The sequence below is a fragment of the Anser cygnoides genome, chromosome 10 (assembly GCF_040182565.1).
Source record: "Anser cygnoides isolate HZ-2024a breed goose chromosome 10, Taihu_goose_T2T_genome, whole genome shotgun sequence".
NCBI lineage: Eukaryota > Metazoa > Chordata > Aves > Anseriformes > Anatidae > Anser > Anser cygnoides.
Genome location: NC_089882.1, coordinates 5,855,393 through 5,873,847, shown reverse-complemented (window position 1 = coordinate 5,873,847; position 18,455 = coordinate 5,855,393). Strand labels below are relative to the sequence as shown.

Sequence of the window (18,455 nt, the reverse complement as noted above, 5' to 3'; positions counted from 1 at the left end):
CTTAGGGAACTGTGTCAGTATTATCTAGAAGCTTACATATTTTTGCCTTACTCATCAAAACCCCGTTAAATGGCAGTGTTGGTGCAGTACAACCACACACACAGCTGAGGGCCAGCATAAGCCTCAGGATCCCAGATCCCAGCCCTTCTGAGTCAAGGCTGCCACCTGAAATTTGGTGTCATTAATGCAACTGTTAACTGATCTCATCTTCCCATTAGAATACTTTGCTGCTAAAATAACAGACATAGTTAAACTAAATAATCACTGCCTTCTTATATTTGTCAGATTATTCATCAGAAAAGCCAAGTATTTTAGACCTTTATTAATATGATACCAAACATAAATGTATTACTTTCCTGTTCATAACTCTTCAGTACAAAGGATCAGTGAAAATGTGGGTCAAAACTGCTTTTTATATATCAAGCAAATTCCAACTAAATTAAACCAGATTACTTTACAAGAAAGCCAGCCAAAATAAGCTCTTATTGAAGCGCTGGTAAGTAAATGTGTTGCTTTCCAGATCACAGCGTTTCAGACTGCAACGCAAAATGAAGTAAAAGTACTTAATTCAAACTGCAGTGACGATAAAACCAGTCACTGATCCTTATAAGACTTATGCAACGTTTTATCAGGAACAATTCCTCTTCTTTTCTCTCCCCCTTAATTTGACATAATTTTGCCATAGTTAAAGATGCTAAAACTAAAAGTTATTTTGAGAGACTTGCACTGCAGTGCTTCTTAGTGAAGTTAAAAGTTTGCAGTATCTTTTCATCTTTTTCTGCTCTTGGTAAATTTAGAAAGCTCTAGGAATAAAGGTGGATTTGTTTACACTGAAATACTGCTCTGCATGATCTCACAATCTTAATCTTCCTCCAGCCAGATATTAGAACATAATATAAATATCTTTAAAGAAATCTTTAAAAGGGTTTTTTACCTAGGACTTGTCACATTTCAGTGCCTTACGTTTTTGACGGAGATGTGAGTTAAACTAGCATCAAGTGCATTTCACCTTTGTTAAATGACAAATACTAATTTTTTGGAGGATACAAGAAAAATAAAAGCTCATCCACCAGGAGATGGGGTTCCTTAGGCCAACTTTCAACAGAGAAGGTGGCAGGCTTGCCCCCATAGAGGCCTTGGGGCCTGTGGTCTGCCATCAGTAGAAGCCGCCCCAGAATCTTTTACAAAAAAAAAACCAGGTTTAATGACTGCAGATATAATATACTCTACAGAAAAAAAATTAAAGGCCTTATTATATGAGCTGGTTGGGAAAGAACAGCCTAAGTGAATACAAGCGGCTCCTAGCATGGTGATACACACGATAACCATAATACCGGGTAAAAATTGACCTGTGCCAGTTAATCACAGATTCCTAAACTCAGTACCTGATCTGGCATCATTGAAGACAAGATAATTATTGCTAATTCTTGATTATCATGCTCATTACATCCAAAATGATTTATTTCAGAGGTCCAAAACTATTTTGGAGGGAAGTATTTCTTGCTTTAGTACCCAATTCATTTAATTCCTGTTTTTTTGCCTTTTTTTTTTTTTGCATATTCTACAGTGATCCATGTACCTTAATGCTTTCTACATTCCAATGTTCTTCATTGACTAGCTTTCTTTATTCAAGATATTCTAAAAAAAAAAAGTCACACATTTTGCAAAACTAACAAGAAGCAAGACTGTATTCTTTATGTTGAGCTATTTCTCAGTCCAGAGGCTCACAAATCCATTTTGACTTCTATCTTCTCCCCTCCTCAAGATACATGAGATTCAGCTCATTTAATTAAAATTTACTGAGTCATTATCCAGATCTTCTACATACTGAAAATGCAGTATCATTTAAAAATAAATTAAAAATACAAGCAACAGTGCCATCAAAATGAAGATTTTTCAGGCTTTACAAAAGTAATGTGATCAGTAACCCCAGTGAAATGTAACATTCCTTAAAATGAAATACCGAGGATACTTTGAAGTAATGGAGTGTTTGGCTTTATTGTACCAGAGTGCTGGTGGAGTGAGCTTGGGACTGCCTGGACATGACTGTGCTGGCATACTCTCCAGAGAGGATAAGCTCCAACATTTGCCTAAGTTTACACAAAAAAACACACAAAATATTCCATCGCCCCCGTACTTTAACAAAGCTGACAAGTCCTGTATACCACAAGCAAACCTACCAAACCAGCAAGAATATAGTTTTAACTACTCAAGGACAAAGGTACTGGGGAGCTATACATGTATGTATCTACATGTACACTTGGGATACAGGGCAAGAGCTGTTCCCTCGCAGGAGCCAACTTCCAGAAGGGAAGCAACCTGCTGTACTCTTAAGACTGAATTCTCTGCTTGCTCTCTACATGCAAATAGGAATTGTAAAGTGAGGGGAAATCCTTTCCCTCAATCTCTTTCTCAAGGAGTGCTCTGTGAAAGAGCCTGAATGCTACTGTAGGTCTGAGGTCCAAATGTACTTAAGCTTGTTCTGCCTCTCCCAGGTAAAGAGCATGCTGGACCTGCGTGCCCTGCGTTATCCCTTTTGGGAACTCACCGATCCCTTTCTGTGCAATTAAAAAAGGCACACTCTGCCCCAACACACCCCCAATACAGACTTCTCCCTTAGAAATTCAGTTAATGGTTGAAAAATGTACTGCTAATTGGAAACCCATTCCTGAATTGGAAGAATTGTAGAACTGCAAGGAATTAATGAATAGTAATTATCCATAGCAGACAGCAATGAACTATGGTGCTTTCTGCAAAGAATCACATTTCTGCTTTTCTCTGAAGGAAAGTGGACTTCATTTAGATTAATTCAGGAGTACTGGCTTGTTATTATGTTCCCTCTGTAAGCCATTTATAGTGTGTTATCAAAAATACGTTGGGAAACACTCTGGGACATATTTTGGAAATATATGCACTTTGCAGAACTAAAAGCCCTAATTTGTGTTTTCAAGCAAATGCGTAAATGTAAGCAGGCAGCATTAGGTGTGCTCAAAGCATTTTCTGAAACTGAGCATTACTTTCTTTTGCCTGCTGCCATCACCACGACTGAAACCAGTGCGTACAGCTTTTGGAGGGCAATTTAAAGCAACCATTAAGACCAGATCCGGTGTCTGTTCAGACAGAAAGCTGAAAAAGTCACCCCACCTTTACACCCACCTTTGCACACTGATGCTTGTATCGCTCTCCTAAGTGTTCACAGTTAATTTACAATACTTGTATAGAAGCGGTTTTCTTTCCAAAGTGTATGTATACAGGATGTCACACATCTGTACACAGGTTAGACATCACTAATCTGTCACCATTCAGCTCAGTTGTCTGGGTTCATCAGGTCCCTCTTGCAATTACATAGCAAACCTTGCATATTTTCACAGATCTTTTAAAATATAACTTTGAGTCATCTTTGTAATAACTTTCCCCAGAAAAACAAACACAGTAGCAGAACAGCAAAAATCGAAATACTAGAATGGTGAGAGTGCTATTCTAGACCTCCCAATTATTAATTTTTGCCAACTGGAAATTTATTTCTTTTTTTCTTTCTGTTTCTTGGCCACATTATCATCGTGGCTGTAATATGCCTCAACCGTCTGCCTGCCACTGTTTTCAGAGAATTTTGCTGAAGGCTTTTAGTAGTGTTTTATAGGCTTTGCCTTTCCAGGTTTTCTGTCAGTACCTGATTTTCTCTAAATGAGGCCAAACTCTACATCAAACTGAAAGTAAAAGCTGACCCTTGACCTTAAAGAAAGCTATATACATGCTCTCTCAGTGCTCAGACACAATGACAATTAAAAAACAACCAAGCTCGCCCAGCTAGGCAGATTCTAGAGAGGCTTTACAACCATTTGGATCTACAGATGATGTTATTGCATAAAAAGACATTAAAAACACTTTTTGTAAGCTTAAAACAAATAAACCAATATAGACTTAATACCTTTCATTTTCGTGTAGCTGCTCACCTCCCTTCTTCCAGGAACATTTGGCCTTAGGGGAAGCTTTTGGTCTGCATTCAAAATCAACTGTGCTGCCTATTTGAACCTGAATCATTTTCTTCATTGGATTCTTGGAAAAATCTGGAGCAGAAGCTAAAACAGAAGGGATACTAACAGTGAAATAAAGCATCTTGAATTATAGTAATGATATTACTATTTAGCACTTACATGACACTTCTCAACTTCCAACCATAATTAAAAACATGAATGAATTAGATAATTCCAACACATCTTCTGCTGGGCAATGATGTGTTTCTTTTCCTTACACTGATACAAAAAGTAAAGGTTTCCACTTTGCAAAGTATGTCACCTAATGAAGCACGCAGGTAAGATCATACTGACTTTATTTGATCTGAAGCTCACTGAACCCAACGAGCTTCAAGTACATGCCTAACTTTACGCTTTGCTGAACTTGAGCTTACATGACTTGTCTAAGTCCAGTGAGGGCAGTCAACACCATTAAAACTCATTAAAACTCAAGGAATTGTGTGGCTTCTATTTTCACGTCAGAGTACAATGCCACATCAGGTACGTTAAATGACACAAAACTACAGCACAGCTCCTTCAGTATTGGGTGTAGTTGGTATTAGCTAGCAGTTAAGAAAAGGCACATGGCTTCTATCTATGTCAACAGTGAACTCTGGAAGGAAATTCAGTATTTTAGGAGAACGAGATTGAGCGAGCAGTCTGCTGATTGAGTGTAACCTTATACAATATAAAGGAAATAACTCATGCCCCAAAACACACTGCTCTTACAGGCTTAGTTTTGATATCAATCTTCCTATGTTGGAAGCAGAAATTGCACAAACATATCAATGCATATGGCATTCTGCAAGTTCACTGTTTCCCTGAAATAAATGGTTGTCATTTATTCTAGACTCCAGCACGCATCATTTGAATGACTGAATGACAATTCTTTGTCCCCTCGATCAAGAATGGCTGCACACAAGAGCAGCCTATTGCTTTTAAATGACATTGCTCCCCTGGGAACGCTGGAGCCACGCTGCAGAAGGTCAGTGCAGCTGACTGATGTGCTGAGCCAGTGCTGATTCCAGACCCTGTGAGAGGTTTTAATCTCTAGGCCTGTGTCCAAGCCCCTGTGTCTGCTTTTCCCCTAATTAATAATGTATCTGTGTTCTGTTCTAAAGCAGTGAATGATTGGACTGCGAATCCTCTGGAAATAGATGAATAAAGTCCTCGGCACTGCAGATAAAAAGATATTAGGGTTGCCAAAACTGTTTATTTCAGTCACAGCAACAGAGTGAGTTATAAAGTAGAAATAATTACGAGGTGGAGTAGTGGATGGGGTGTGGAGAGGGAGAATGAGGTCTTTGTTTTAGTAGAAAGGAAAATCTTACCTACAACCCTGAGCTCTGCACTCGAATAGATGACACCATGTTTATTTTCAGCTATGCATTGGTATCTGCCAGAATCTGTCAGATTTAGATTTGATATTGTAAGTGCACCATTTTCAATTTGGATCCTTCCCTGAATATTAAGAAAAATACCTTTATTGATGATATATTTCCTGTGAAAAATTTAAAATAAGTAAGAAATATGAATAGGACAGCATAAATATGATAAATGGGGTAGATGTAACAGCATATATGTGAGAACAGTTCTAAAATAATTGATATAACCGTATCATGGTATGGCAGCACTGAGATTTAGCAATGCAGCGTATAAAATCAATTCTTCAAACTTGCTTGGTTTCACAGAGGCTTTTTAGTCTCAAATACCCTCATATTTCCCCAGAAATGTGGACAAAATCATACTAAGCACCTCACGGCAGACTAGAGTATCCAAAATATACAGATGGCACTGGCATTTCATACTATTTAGAGATTTCACACTTGCCATTTGTTAATGAGCTCTCTGTAATACTATGCAGAAAAAATTCCAACAGTCATTAAAAGGAAGATGTATTTCAGTGCCTCAGAGCTGACAAAGCTACTGAAGTATAGGGTGCTTCTCACCTCGATACTTCTTGGAAAACTGTATGAACTATGGTAAGAAATGACTATGAAGGATGGAGTGATAGAGACTGGTGACGAAAGGAACCAGTGACAAAGACAAAACTAAAGGAGCTTCTCCTCTGGGGAAAGACAGAGAAACAATAATAAACAGAGGGACAAACTATTTTCTTAAAAACATTTTCTGCTTTTTTTTTTTTTTTGAGCAGCAGTGCCTAGCAAACGCCCCAGATATGGCTCGCTAGGCCTACCGCAGCAGTACTCCCTCTTTGCCCTTTCTGCTAAGGGCTGCTTACAGCTGGTCCCACTGAAGGGTGACTCTGGCTAAGGCAGCTCAGCTCAGCTCCTTCCCTTCCTAACAGGTCCTTTCCCCGTTAACTGCACGGTGCTCAGGCTGTTAGACAAAGGACAAAACAGGCCCTAAAAGGAACGGGCCTGAATCTCCACATCTTGATCCTATTTCTAGCATCCTGAACTGCTCTTATTCTTCCTTACGTCAGATTCATTTATGGGGAAGAGGAGCTTAGCAGAATAACCCCGGCAGGAAACTTTTGTGGAGCAGACCCAGCATGAAGGAGGATTATTGCAGTAAAGGAGCTGAAGACAATTCATGATACAGAAAGAACTCCTCTTCTGCTGCCTCCTCAGTGCTGGCCTTTAATGAGTTAGTCCTACAGCGTACAGCCCTTAAGCGTTTCCAAAGCCATGTTTATTCCCTTACATCATGCCTAAAGGCTTGACACCAATGCTCCATGGTGGAGAATTGCAAAATCTGAACGAGAGAAGGTATTTGTTGTACTTACTGGTAAGGTAAAATCGTGCATTACCTCAGTGACTTTGTGTAATACAGTAACAGCGCTCTTAAATCACTGAGATATTTTGTACTCCCTCACTGAACCTGTCCATGAAACACGACCAATTCTTTCAGTGAGCATATAACTATAACAGTCTGAATGGTAAGAATTGTTTTTCAGTGCTTAGATCATTTTTCATAGCCATCCACTGAATTCACTTGAGCAGTCCTTCCTTCTTCAACTGTGGGTGCCCACATTGAGCACAACACTCAAGTACTCTTGACAGCACTGGCTAAGGGCAAAATGCCTTCCTACTATGGGCTACTGCCCCTGGTTTATAGTTCTGATAACCTGAATTCTGCAGTTTTCTCAATGTAGCAGTGAGAACTAAAATCAATAGGGGTATCAGATGCTTTTCTGCACTCCTGATCTGGCAGACATCCTCAGTACAACATTTTTTCCTTGTCACCAAATGTATTACTTTCCACTAGGTTAACAATTGTATTAAAGCAAAGAACTACGTTACGTTGCTATGTACATTTCAAACTTTGCATCAAACACTGGTGACCTGCGGCTTTTTACAATTTTTGTCTCCTTTCCTCAAGAAGTTTGAAAATCTTTTCTTATTACCTTTAATGAAATTACAAAGACAAGTATAACAAAATAATTTAAGTTCTCCATCCCTTATTTATGGCTGTTAATATGTAACTTTAATTTACTTCTTTCTCCAGTCCTTCCTTATGTGATTATTTCTTTGGTTCTACCATTGTTTTTAAATCTCCTTTTAGGTTATTTTTGTGTAATATAATTTGTCTTTGTGTTTCTGGTATATCAGCTTTTGAAGTTTCCAACTGGATGCCCTTGACAAACAAACATGAAAATTATATAAAAATATTTCTCTGGACATAAATACATGAACTTTTGTGAATTCTCATTGTTGTATGAGGTACTGCTACTTTTGCATGTCATCGTGTTTTTCAGAAGTGAATGTTACCTCTATTGACAGCTGTTCTCCATTCTTCAGCCACCTATACGACGGTTTGGGCTTCCCACTTGCTCTGCAATCCCAGTATAATGTGTCCTCTACGGCAACTTCGGTATCTTTTATTGTCTGGATCCAGTGAGGTTTTGCTGCAGATGAAATACATATTAACAACGGAGACTCTAACAAGTTATTGTACCCCCAGAGATTTGCACTGGTTCTGCTTCAAGTCACCTAATGAAAGAAATTACTCACTGTTCCTTCTAAACATCTTTACTGTGAGTAGTAAAACAAAAGAAAATTGAGATTACAGATCACTAAAGCTGAACCAGTCAAACCAATATTAAAATCACTAATGATTAAATAACACAACTTTAAAATTGAGGTAAATGTAAGATAAAGAAATTAGCAGCAATATTGAAATTAAATAATTGATGTAGCCAAATCATCAAATTAATATTGAATAGAAACCGTTAAGTCCTAAAAAACATAATGGTATGTCAGTCTTAATTTCAAATACCATTTGAATTGTTTTCAGTACTAACATCCACCCCCTCTGAGGGTGAAAACATAAAGATATAAGACTGGTTTTGATAGCAGTAGACATAACACGGCCTTTGGGTGGTGCAACCCAGAAAAAGTCCTTAGCAAAGTCCATAAAAATAGCTAATTTTTGAACAACATTTTGATTTACTAAAACTATACATCCTTCAGAACTATCTAAAACGCAATTAGCAGTGTAAAAGTATAGTTTAAAATGCTACAGCTTTTCCTATAAAAATAAATAAATACTGGAGCTAAACTTTCTAAACTGGAATCATTTGTATTTGTATTATATGTTTGTCTGATTAAACTTAAGATGACTGATGAAAAGTAATTTAGCACTAAGATATGAATCAGAAACACTTTTGCTTTTAATATCTAAACCAAAGAAAGATGCTATAAGACATTTAAGGAAGTAATATATACTATCTATTTATATAACGATAATATTTACAAATCAAAAGGCAAGTTTTAGAAAGCTTCTAGTTGATCTATGGATCAAAATTTAAGTTTTAAAGTTCCTTGCTCTAATAGAAATCTGCACTGAATGAGGACATATCTTTAGACATCTCTGAGTACTTGTTACTTCAGGAATAATGTTGACATTGATGATCTAGCAGGACAGTGCTGTACATTGACAACTATATACCTTAGTTTCTGGATAATCTGGACACATTACATTAAAATATTACATATACTTATTATTATATACTTTTTTCCCATATAAAAAGCAAAAGCTATATAATGTACATGAGACGCAGCCATGTAGATAAATGTTTAGAAGACTTTCTTTTAGGAAGACTTTGGCTACTAAATAGAAAGCATCAGCTTCTAAAACACAAAGGACATTTGAAATTTAATCCTTTATTTCCTTAAATACAGGCTCTAACACTCTCATACCAAAACAAATAGAAAGAAAAAAAAAAAGAAAAAAAGAGGAAAATACCATTATTTTATAGATGACTTTTGGAAGCACATAAGGTCAGATTAATTCCCGCTGAACTTCTCACTACAATAGTATTATACCAGCAATTAATTCAGACCAGGAAAATTAATGACTTGCCTATGGTCAGAAGGGAAGTCTGAAGCACAGCTGGGAGCTGAACCTATTCCATTGCCAAAGGCACGGGACCAACAGACCAACATTTGGATGAGAGCTAGTATTCATTTTGTTAAAAAGATTCATTCCTTTCTAGCACATAAATTCTCCCTCCATCTTATGTTCTGAAATGCAGCGATAAGATCTCACCATGATCACATACTGCACCATACTTTTAGGATAACAAGGATTAATTCTGTTTATGATTTGTGTGTAAATATTCAGGATTAACTTCTCATAGGAAGATTTTACTAGAACGTATTCATTTAGATATTAACTTAGGAGGGTTTGGAATTCAACCAGTATTTGCTGACAGTGAAACCTGCTGTTGTTTCTTTTCTTTTGCATGTCTCTTATACCACATGAGGATTAATACCTTTTACTGATTTGGGGATCATATATTTTTTTACACTCTCTTTATCAAGGTTAGCTCTGAAAGACAGGATAACCTAATCTTTGCGTCAGACAAACGTACTATCTAACTGATATTAATGTTGGTTAAAGACTGAAAGCTAACGTTACTACACTGGAGTTCAAGAAAGTGCCATTGCTTTGTCTCATGTTGTCGTTTGGCGTATTTGTCCCACATGCGTCAAGGGGCTCAAGCTCAGTCCTCCGTGTCAGCATGCTTCCTGCACTTTGCATACCTAAATATTTATGCAACAAGCAACAGTCCGTGAATTATTGATGGATCCATACATGTGCAATATTTCACATCTGCTGCATATCTTCACTTGAAAGTAGGTTAACTGTGGTCTGTTTTCAAGTTCAAGATCTTGGATTCAATTTCATTACAGAGAAAAACACCAACTTCGCTGTAGAGCTGCATTTTAGGACTCTTTATGTCAGGCAGTCTCCATAGGAGGCTTTTCCCAAGTCTCCAGGGCATATACGACAAACTTCTCTGAAAGTGTGGGAGCAAGACCACCACTCAGAACAGAAACAACCAGAACAGAGCTTCCAAAGCCCCAGTGTTTGGCTTTTCACAGTGTGTGAAATTCATGGTGCTTGAGCATTTGCAAGAGAGTGTTGATGTAGACTTCAGTGATTTTCTTGACAGATGCTCTTTGTCTCTTTCAATTACTGACCAAGGAATCCAGCAGAAAGAAAAATATCCTTTTCAATCTTCCACATCTAAAAAGTCTCTAAAGATGACTGTAGAAAATATTGGAAATTCTTTGAGAAAAAAATCATTCAACTAAACAGTTCAAAATTGAGTAGACAGCTTAAGCAGGGCAACTACAGCCGGGAGTATTCCACGAAATACTCTGAATCTTGGCAAAAGTAAAGATGTCCACGTTGCAGCAACCGAGAAAAGTGCAGACAGAAGGTCATGTACTCGTAGATCTGAGTACCCTAGATAAACACCACTTTCCAAGCCTGGCACTGCCCTTTTTATTTAGCTCTGCCCAACTGTACCTAAATGATTCTGAATAAACAACCATATTCCTCTTCAAGTCTAGTCACTGGTAGGCAAACGTTACCTGCTTAGAACATCTGCTTTCGGTCTGGAGACAATACCACTGTATCTGTGCTCCTGAACGAAGACTGTAATGACTTGGTAAAAAACCTCTTTCTGGAGACATCACTCCCTCCTTCAGCAGGGAACAGGCAAACAGACAACACATTTCCACTGAGATGAAAAAAAATACAATGCCCTGTAAATTGTGAGGTTGGAAGTGAATTTTAATGGAGTTTGTAGCACAGGGTTTGTGACCATGATAGGAATCTGTAATTGTGTGATAACACTTGCAATTCTCAGGAACTTGCAGTACAATCTTCACAAAACATTCATAAGAGGTTCCCTTAGGACAAAATACTTGTAGGTAACTGATTTTCTAAAAAACATAGCCATCAGCCTCACAGTTAGTTACTTGTAAAAGCATCAGCCTACATTTTACTTCATTTGTTATACTGCCTCATATATTCCTTGTAATACTTGTGGTCGCATGGGCAAAAGTGATACAAGTGCGTAACAATGAAATTTAGCTTGGTGAGAAGACTCAGTCACCTTTTTCTTATTGACTATGACCACCTTTTGCTTCCAGCTAACAGGCCAGGCCGGTCATCCTGAAGAGAACAACTGTTACTTCACTACACCCAGGGGAATCCCTGTTGGCCACAAGGGGAAAAAGATCCACTGGTTTAGCTTTTTAAGAAACCTCTCTGCAGTGACTGTTCTGGGGTTTGGTGAGAGCGAAGACCAACTGCAAGGAGTGACTGTGCCGAGGCTCTTGGAAGCAGTGGCTGAAGAAGCTGACACTTTCCAGACGCTGTGTTGAGACCTAATTTGTAAATAATTTGTGGGGTACCTTTCAGCCTCCTCAACAGCAATGATGCATGTTAACAGGAAACTTTCCATCTGATTTCCTTCCGAGTCAGAGGCTCCAATGAAAAGCTCTTTTAAAATAGTGTAAACCATAGGAAGAACGCGCAGGAAAGGCAGAGCTTCAGGATCATGATTTCTGTTCAGCCGCACTGTGCTCTCCCAGAGAGCACTGAGGTCTGCCTTGCCTCTGCTCGGAGGCAGGAGACCACGGGAAGCTCTTCCAGAACAGTCCCTAATTGGAGCTCACACATAAGATGCAGCCTGCTTATACACACATCCTCACTTTGAAATTTACAGTCTGAAAGCTGGGCTGGAAATCTCTTTTGAAAATACTTCTGTATAGCTCAGCAGTCAGGCAATAAATCAGAGTCAAAAGGCACTTTCCATAGTTCAAGAGAAAGCAGCTATGAAGCATACTGGGAATTCACAAAGTTTTGTAAAAACAGAAAATGTAACCTTCATTTTCCAAGGTAATATCTCTCTGAAAGTCAGACTACGACACTCATACTGATGCCTACAGCAGTGATGAGCCTACTTTTATCTAAAAAATTCAAGTGACTTTAAGCACAGATAGCTCTTTCTGATAAAACAATGGGGCCTAAAGAAGCATGCAATAACTTCAATTCGGAGGTCCCTGAAAATGTCATTTTTTTCCACTTCCATTCCAAATAAAAATGCTCTGAAGCAACAAGCAATTGCTACATCACTGGGAAAAGTCTTAGTATATAAAAAAGATGGGCAATTAAATTAGACAGTGATCAACTTGAAGTTTACTTGTCAAAAATATCAGCAACTCCTTGACAATATTTAGTTCTTTATAGTTTTGTAGCTAACGTTTTGAAGACCTCTCCGTGAACAAGATGGGGTCAGGCTATCAGACAAAAGCTTTGAACAGCGAGGCTCTTCCACATTCAGGAATATGTTTTCAGTATAATTTTGGTGGTACATTATTAACAAAACTTTAGTATTTTTTAGTATATCTTTAATGTATTTTATGTAGAATCTATTTCCTGCTGGGGGTCTGTATGTTCACAAAATGGAAATTCTGCCCCCTGACATCCCTGCATGCCTTAGCTAAGCACACAGAAATGGCAGCTGTTATAAGCGACCTTGCTGCCTGACTTTGACCATCAGCATCCTGGTCAGCACAACAACTCACCCTTGCTATTAAAAAACACTAATGCAGAGCAAAAACAAAACAGAGGGTATTTTTTCTCCCTATAAAACATTTTACCTTAGTATTGACTGTTAAGCATGAGTTCCGTTGAATCAGCCTGTGCTAATCAAGAGTATATTTTCTTCAATTATACTTATAATTAACAGCTTTACATAACTCTACCATATTACATGTTGTTTAACTGCACCTTAAAAATGTAATGAATTTCTTCTTATTCTTCCATGCTATGAAAAGTCACGGATTCTTTCTTCCATTATCTCTTTACAGAAAGGGGTAATAGCAAAGATAAGTGAATATACTACTAAAGTGAAAGCAAATTATTTATATATTCAGGTTTTATATTAAATCAAAGTTAGATAATCTCATCCTATATTTAGCGCATGTTGAACTCCACTGGGGAGAAAAATATCATTAAACACAAGTTGGAACTGTACAGAGCACAATGAACCGAACATTTGATGTTGGGCTTTTCTTGATATAATCCTTCACAAGGAAAAAGGAAGATTAATAGTCTGTTAGTAATGTTATGAAAGAACCCATAATATCTGTTTTGGAATATCTATGTAAATTATCAATTTGAACTATGCGTTCAGAGTTATATTTAAAACCGACAATGAAATTAGAAAAAAATGGACCTATTTCATTTTTTATAAAGAGAGTTATAGAGGTCCACAGGATTTCTAAACCCAAACATATTTATAATCCTTCTTGACATAATGACAAGAGGCACGACTGAAGTTGAGCCTATATTAAAGTGCTTTATGATTTCAATACCATGATTCATTACTGGAAGAAGAGTAAACAATTGAATTTTTTTTAAATCAAACAAGTAATGCATTAAAACCCTAAGTTTCAGAATTCAAGATTTACAGTTTCAGATGTTTCCTAGCAGAGCAACAAAATATTTAAAGCTTTTGCTTAGTATTAGGTTTAAGTTTCACTTACAAATAATTTTAAAAACCTGCAAAGAAAGGAAAATTGCCTATTTTCAGTCAAATGACACATTTTTGCCCATTTTTTCCCCTTAGGAGATGTATTTTACACATTGTTTCACTAAGACAACATGGAAAATACTAACCCCAGCTCTTCTTAAATTTTTTTGGATAAGACAGAAACCTTTTTTTGTTCTGCTGCGAGAAAAATAAATGCTGCCACTGTTGAAATAAAAAGGCATTTCTAATGCATATATTTTTCTATATACGATTATCAGATCCATCCTAGATTTCCACCAAAATAATTTTTAGACAGCAACCAATATCCACTAACATTGCCACACCGATTTGAGTCATCTTTGCCAGAGCTGGTGCTTTATGGCAGATAGATGGTTTTTATTCTAAGTCTTCAGTATACTCCATTAATTTTCCCCCAAATCCTCATCTGCTTTCAGAACAAGTTCCTTAAAAGTGCATAAATATTGATCTTCTATTAGAAGACTAACTGGCATACGATTATGTTTCTTTACCAGGCAGATTTCTGAGCTCTGATATCAGACATAGTGGCAAGTCATCAGAAGGTACAATCTTCAGTTATAGAACACTATTCGTTTTCACACGGAACAAAAATACTAATTATCAGAAAGGTTTAAAATTACCCTATCCTGACAACAGACTTGTTGGTATTCTGTTTGTAAAAATGAAAGCAAGTAATAAAATAAGAAAAAAAACCCTCAAATCTACTTAATTCTGCAGAATGGGATTCATTAAGCAAAACAAATGAAATAAAACAGTTGGAGTACCATTAATGCCATTACAAGTCTCATTATTCTCTTCAGTCTAAACACCCATATTAGGGACGAATCTAATGCAGACAGATATTTATACTGGAATATTAACTCCATTTGAGAGTTTAGATCCCTTTCTGGATTTGGAATGAAAATATTCACACTGAGCACTTGCAAATCACAATTTCCTTGTTACAAAACTGCAACTTGCTTACTTTTATTGATTAGCAACTTCTTTTATTTGATCTCTGTGCCCCTGAATGATGAAAAGGAAACTTGGGAAGCATGTCACATACCTCAAAATTACTCACTGTCATAAAATTATAACGACAAAACTAATAACTATATAATACAATATTTATATATAATAACTCATGAACAAATCAAATTCTATCTGGCATGTAGTTTACATCCATGTATCTTACAACTGCTCTGATTTCAAAGTGGCATAGAAGTACTGAACCAAACTGATGACAAACTGCAATTCATTTGAAACTTTTCAAGCAGCTAATAAAATCCTAGAATCATAGAATGGTTTGGGTTGGAAGGGACCTTAAAAATCATCCAGTTCCAACCCTCCTGCTGTAAGCAGAGATGCTCAAAAAGCCACTGTATAGAATCAAATGCATAGTACCAAGTTTAGAATTACAGATGATACTGGCAGATAAAACATCTAGCTCTTTTGTCCTGTTATCCATAATTATTATCAAAAAGAATTAGAACTAATATATGGAAAATTTAATACAGCTATTTATTTGGAAGCTGGAGTGGGGACACCTTTTTTCCTTCCTCTTTAGCAAATCTTGTTTCTTAAATTAAAATCTTCATTGACTGAAATCTACATTGCAACACTGTTTTCTAGTAAACAGTAGCTTCCCATACAGAGTAAGTAAATGGACAGAACACTGGTACAAAGTGGCATAGTAGGTATTATCTGTGGTTTTTTACACAACTTTTTTTCTAAAAAAACCTCTCAAATATTCCTACGTGAAGAAAATATTTGAAAACAAAGAATGAAACATTCTTTAAATTGGCATTTACCAAAAGGAAACTAAATTTGCTAAGATCTGGCTTTCACAAAAATTGTCAATTACCACTTTGTTGCAAATCACTCTATCTTTAAACCACTATCAATGTGCTTTGCTAATATTCATTTCACTCTATAAAAGCATAAGAGACTCTGTCAGTTTTCCAGCTATTACATTTCCTATTATTTCATCTCCTATACTGGATTATATTGTCCTATTTAATTTTTTAAGTAAAATTGTCTTTTTTTGAAAGCAAAGGATTGACAACATCCACCAATCATCTTTTCCTAAAGCAATATAAAATTTGTATTTCCTGCAAATGTTAGGACTATATAATACCTTAAATAAATCTGACTGGAAATTTAAGGTTTCACCCATGACCAATCTGAGGTGTTTATATATATACATATATATATATATATACACACAAATACCTTTCTAGCATTTTTTATTAAATAAATACAAGCACTTTCTACACTACTCTTAGCTATTTTTTTTTGAACATGGATGTTTATCAGATAAGTTATGCAAAAACCTGGTGGAAAATTTCTCTTCTTTCTCTACAAGCTGTTAAGATGCAGGTGATTTTTAAGAACAAATTTTTGATGGTATTGTAGAAGCTGTAAACCCAGAAGTACTTGAGAGTGGTTTGCATTTCATGTGCAAAAGAAGGGTGGGAGAGAGGGAGAAAGAAAGTTTCCTACCATAGTAAGTGAGACGTCCTCTTGCAATGTTTTTTCCTCTTGAGTTCTCAGTAATACATTCATACAGTCCTGCATCCTCCTGCTGGAAATTAGGTATTTCAATCACGCCATTGGATTTCCTTAGCTTTATTTTACTTGGAAATGGCAGACCATCGGTTCTTCTCCAGTTAATCTGAGGCACAGGGCTAAATGGAAGATAATGGGATATAAGTAAACAACTTTGCTTCATGTACTTGACTGTCAAAATTAGGCACTTAAACTAATATGTAATACACCCCAGAAGTGACAAAAGCTTGTGTTAAAAGTAGTATTAATACTGTACATGACAGATGGTCAGACAGCATGGTAACTGATTTGCATATGGTGTTCTGTTCCTTATGCTATTATTTGTGGCATCAAATTTTTGATGAATATCTGCTTGAATGTCCAGTGACTGTAAAATTTCCTGTAAATCAGCACTGGCCTCCCCTGAAGACAGGAGAGATTTACACCAGTGCCCTCCATGGAAGGGGAATCAAGGCAAGTCTTCTGCAATTCCCATCCTAGAGGAGCCTTTCATTTTCCAATTTGAAAACTTTCCGTCATGTAGCTGGGGAACAGAAGCAAAAGCATACGATTAAGTTACCGTTCTGGAGTTTAAAATTACGAGTGCTTGACAAACTGTCTACAAATAAACCGCAGAGTGGTTAGTAAATACATTTACAGAAACATAAATGCATTCTCAGATCATTTATGAAACAGAAAAGATATCAATTGTGTGTGAAATGTCATTGAGAAGAGGAATGTATTTTAATCTTTATTTCAGCTATAAAGGAAGAACAATATTATGAAAGCATCAAGTATATTTAGCAGTAAAATTCAGTGAAAATTCTCACTGACTTCAACAACAATTCCTTTACCCTGAGAAAGTGGAGCTACTTCAAAGGACATCTGCAAAACTGCACTGATCTCATTCAAGAGAATTTGAAGTGAAATGTAAATTCCTGTGTTGCCAACATGCACATTTTAATTCTAAACAACTAAAATGACTCCAAAGCTCTTTTCCCTCTTATTCCAAGGCAGTACCTGTGATGGTCAAAGCAAGATCTTTAGAAAAAACTACCGAAAGACTGCCAGACGTCCACACCTGTAGTGCCAATGAACGCAAACATGCTTCAGCTTTGCAGTACAGGTGAAGATGAGAACTTACTTTCCTAGTGCAAAGCATTCTAGCTTCACAGTCGAGCCTTTAGCTGCAGGAAGTGTCTCAGGAAACTGAACTTCTATTTTGGGTTCATATTCTCCCATTACACCTGTACGAGACAATTGGAAAACGTCATATTTCATTTTTGAAGCTACCTTTCTCTCTTTAGTGCTGCATAACATTAGATTCAAAATTAAGTTTATTCCTGGCACACTCCATTTAGAAATTCAAGCACAGGGACCTTCCAATGAAATTGTCAGAGGTAGGAGAGGAAGAGGTATACACAACAAATACAGTTTATCTTCTTATACGCAACCAATATTCTGAGAATGCATGAAAGTTTACACCATAAGGTACAAAATCTTTCACTGGCAACTAGCTGTACATAACATAATGAAAGAACGGGTGTTTAGTTGCAGGTAAAAGGGAAGTCATACCATCAGTGCGCAGCACTAGAGGAGTAGGTGACCCAAGAACGTGGCTGTTTGTCACCGTGCTGGTTACGACACAGGTGTAATTTCCTACGTCTGATGGCTCCACTTTGGCTATGTAGAGGTGACCGGTCTCCTGAGACACAAATCGACGGCTGTCCTCTTGTACAAATGATGGATACTCATTGAAGATCCAAGCAAATGACAATTCTAATTGGTTATAAAAAAATAAGTAAAGACGTTTGGTAGGGTTTTCCACATCTTTTTTTCTTCAGAGAGATTTCTTTTTATTTATTGTATCTTACAGCATTATTATAGAAATATTGCAGTACGTATTAAACAAGACCAGAGAACCAGTGATAAAAAAAAAAACCACAAAACTAAAAACTTATCAGAAACAGGTGAAACCAGAAAAAGTCAAAACAAAACACTTTTTGAATGAAACCACACCTCTTCCAGTAGAAGAAAAACGTGAAAGGAATTCAAAGTCTTTTACACAATAATAT

General features: G+C 36.8%; 1 protein-coding gene across 3 annotated transcripts in view; it reads right to left on the bottom strand.

Moving 5' to 3' along the window:
• Positions 1 to 18,455, bottom strand: part of LOC106035491 (contactin-3) — a 97,348-nt gene that overhangs the window by 17,875 nt on the left and 61,018 nt on the right. For all 3 annotated transcript variants that reach the window (XM_048071513.2, XM_048071525.2, XM_067003032.1), the window contains exons 4-9: positions 17,956 to 18,159; positions 17,525 to 17,627; positions 16,336 to 16,520; positions 7,748 to 7,884; positions 5,345 to 5,474; positions 3,929 to 4,079 (exon numbers count right to left, since the gene is read on the bottom strand). In XM_048071513.2, coding sequence (XP_047927470.2) covers positions 3,929 to 4,079; positions 5,345 to 5,474; positions 7,748 to 7,884; positions 16,336 to 16,520; positions 17,525 to 17,627; positions 17,956 to 18,159 — 910 coding nt within the window. The remainder of the gene's footprint in view (positions 1 to 3,928; positions 4,080 to 5,344; positions 5,475 to 7,747; positions 7,885 to 16,335; positions 16,521 to 17,524; positions 17,628 to 17,955; positions 18,160 to 18,455) is intronic.